At 36.8% G+C, this 3067-nt stretch overlaps 1 protein-coding gene across 4 annotated transcripts in view; it reads right to left on the reverse strand.

Annotated features, from left to right (window-relative positions):
* Positions 1 to 831: 831 nt before the first annotated feature.
* Positions 832 to 3067, reverse strand: part of LOC138032409 (MORN repeat-containing protein 2-like) — a 14046-nt gene continuing 11810 nt past the window's right edge. For all 4 annotated transcript variants that reach the window (XM_068880072.1, XM_068880071.1, XM_068880070.1 and 1 more), the window contains one exon: positions 832 to 984. In XM_068880072.1, the coding sequence (XP_068736173.1) occupies positions 882 to 984 (103 nt within the window). In that variant the 3' untranslated portion in view covers positions 832 to 881. The remainder of the gene's footprint in view (positions 985 to 3067) is intronic.

The raw sequence follows: 3067 nt of genomic DNA on the forward strand, positions 1-3067 counted from the left end.
TTGCTGCTTCGAAACGCGCCAAACATACCGTTTTAATCATCACGCCACGTATATTCTTATTCCGGAATAGGGTCAATAGAAAGCGCCCTAAATGTCAGGTTCAAACCGTTCGTACTTTTATTTGCACGCTTGCGGTTTAAGGAATACGAAATAAAAGAATTATTATAAACTACAATTACCCAGGGGTTCTTGGCTGATTTAGAAAATAAACCGAAACAAAAGCTGTGTAAACTAGTGTTTCTCGTAAATTTACATCGGAAAAGTGCTTCCAGTGTTTGCAGAGTTGGTCCGTTACATGCGAAACTGCTCAAGAGACCATTTGACAATATTCAAACCCCGTACTAGGCACTTTCCCGATATATAGTTACCACTGACACTCTTACACAGATTTTCTCTTCACACAGAGTTAACCGAATAGAGTGTAATGTGAAGTGCTAGATTTCAATCCCATGTGAACCATGTGAGCGTTAGCCCTACTGATGGAAATGGGCCCACACAAGGACAGAGAAAAACTCCCACCACAAAGGGCTAACGCTCACATGGTTCATATGGGATTGAAATCTAGCACTTCACATTACACTCTATTCGGTTAACTCTGTTTAAAATATAAGTGCTACACGGCCAACGTTTGTATAAACGTAACCTTTTCTTTTCACACAGCTTTTTTGTCTAACTTGTTAATTCTAATTATTGCAATTAAAGCATCTTCGGACATTGGGATACAGGCGCTATATAAATGTTGAGTTGTTAGATTCACAGGTTATTATTATTATTATTATTATTATTATTATTATTATTATTATTAAATAAATAAATGCAGAGATGAACAGGGAAAAATAAGTGATTACTTTTAATTTCATATATACACGTTTCTACAGATTTCATAAGTTGATTTTGAATTTTAGTCCAGGAGCAGCCTTGTGGGTGAAACTGCCATACCACACTTGGGAACGTACATCTGTAAATGTTCCCTGGCCTTCAAGCCTGTACAAAAGAAAACGGTGTTACAAACACTGCCACTGATTACGTCACTAAAGATCAGTTGACGGTATAACTCTAAAGGTCACCGTTTCAATGGATATTGCACAAGTGAAAACAAACATTGGAAGGTTGACCAGATGAAGTTTAGCATATTTAGGGAGCTTAAGAACACCACGTGTTTTACCCACAGAGAGCAACTGGAAGTGAGCTGTTTTCCGTTTTATTTTGTCTTCACACAACCACATTGATATTGCTTACTATTAAATATATAGTATATAGTAGCGTTTCTAGCTTTCTGATTGGTTTATTCAATCTCGGTTATCAGCTCATATACTGTATGACCTCATATGTTAACTGATTGCGTCAAGTGTTGCCAAGCTGGAAACCGTTTGGCTTTAATTTCTAAGTGTCCAAGAGTTCAGAATTTAATGAAAAATAAATAAAACAATTATTCTATTCGTGCTTGTTGGATATGAGACTGGTTATAGCCAACTCGGCGCTACCAGCCTCTTTGGCTATTTATGTCATTTCCAACGTGCACTCATGAATTATTGTTAAGTATCTTCTATGCAAGAGACGATTAGTTTAAAAATCTGGACCCGGTTGTTCGAAAGCCGATTAACTTAATCCAGGATTAGCGTAAACTTTTGTTTCATGTTTTCAACTTTTTGGTTAAAGTTTCTTTTGCTTATTTTTGTTTTTCAAGATCAACATATACTAATGTAAATTTTATCCGAATATCAGCGTCGAACAGCATTTGGGAGTAGAGAAATAAACTTCTTGGTTAATTTTTAATCTGGGATTAGCGTTAATCGGCTTTTGAACAACCGGGGCTTGGAAGACAATAGACCAGTTCAGTTTCTTGGGGTGCATCATGGGCAATCAGGGCAACATGGCGGGAAATTCAAAGGTTTGTATGGAAATTCAAAGCATAATTGACTAAACATGACTCTACTTTATGGACTTTTGCTCTCATAAACCCAAAAAATTAGTTCAAGTTCGCAATTGAGATGAACTGGAGTTGGTATCCATTCTTTGGAATTCCTAAATATTGCTTTTTTGTCTCCACACATTCTCTGTAATTTTGTGCCTTTGGAGTTACAGGAAATGTATGGCAGAAACTTTGTTTACTAAAATAATTTCAACAATAGCCATTCTCTCGAACTTTATTCCGCCGCACCTTTAAGCGCATATCTTCTGTTTTGGAAAATTAAAAAAACCCTAAAATTGCAATATCATCTATACTTTTCATCGCTTTGAACTTCCACACCAACCTTTAAATTTCTCTCCGTCGTGCCCTGTTTACCCTTGATGCAATAACTGTAAAATTCCGGTTATAAGCCCTGAGCTTATATAATTTTGTAAGGGGTTTTGGGTGGGTGGGCTTATATCTGGGGGGGGGGGGGAGAAAGGGAGCTAAAAAGCGGAATAAAAAAAGGTCTCGAAAGGAGCCACAGCAGTGTTGATGGAAATACGTTTTTAATATATTAATCTTTAATTGAACTTTGAAGCCTCGTTATAATTCGAATGCATTTCAATTTTAGGAACAATATCAAAACATAACAACGTGAACGTAACCGGAACGCAACAAACCGGAAGTTCAGAGTTCATCTTCGGTGTTACTGTTAAAAATTTTAATGTCTAGTTCACAGTGGCAAGGCTTCCTATACTTAATTCTGTAAGTTATTATTGTTCCACAATCTTTCCTAATTTTGTGTTTGAAGTACAGGATTCTGCAAGAGTACTTAAAATGTTAAAAAAACAAGGAAAACTAGAGGGGGGGGGGCTAATATCCGGGGGGGGGCTTAAAGCCAGATGGATTTTTTTTGTTTTCAAGTAGATGGGCTTATAACCGGAATTTTACGGTATACTGGCTCAAAAACATTGTACTTTAATCAGCCGTTCTCATTGGGATTTTTGGAATAATACAAAACGCCAAAAAATCTTTTGGAAGAAAACCAATTTAAAGTCTTAAGAAAGTGCCAGCGGGGCAAATTTCTTTGTTTAGTCTACAAATGCTCTTCATTACGAGTCTCAAGCCTAAGTTGAACATCCAGATGGACTCCATACCTGCCAAACTTTTTGT

Source organism: Montipora capricornis, chromosome 14 (assembly GCF_036669925.1).
Source record: "Montipora capricornis isolate CH-2021 chromosome 14, ASM3666992v2, whole genome shotgun sequence".
Classification (NCBI taxonomy): Eukaryota; Metazoa; Cnidaria; class Anthozoa; order Scleractinia; family Acroporidae; genus Montipora; species Montipora capricornis.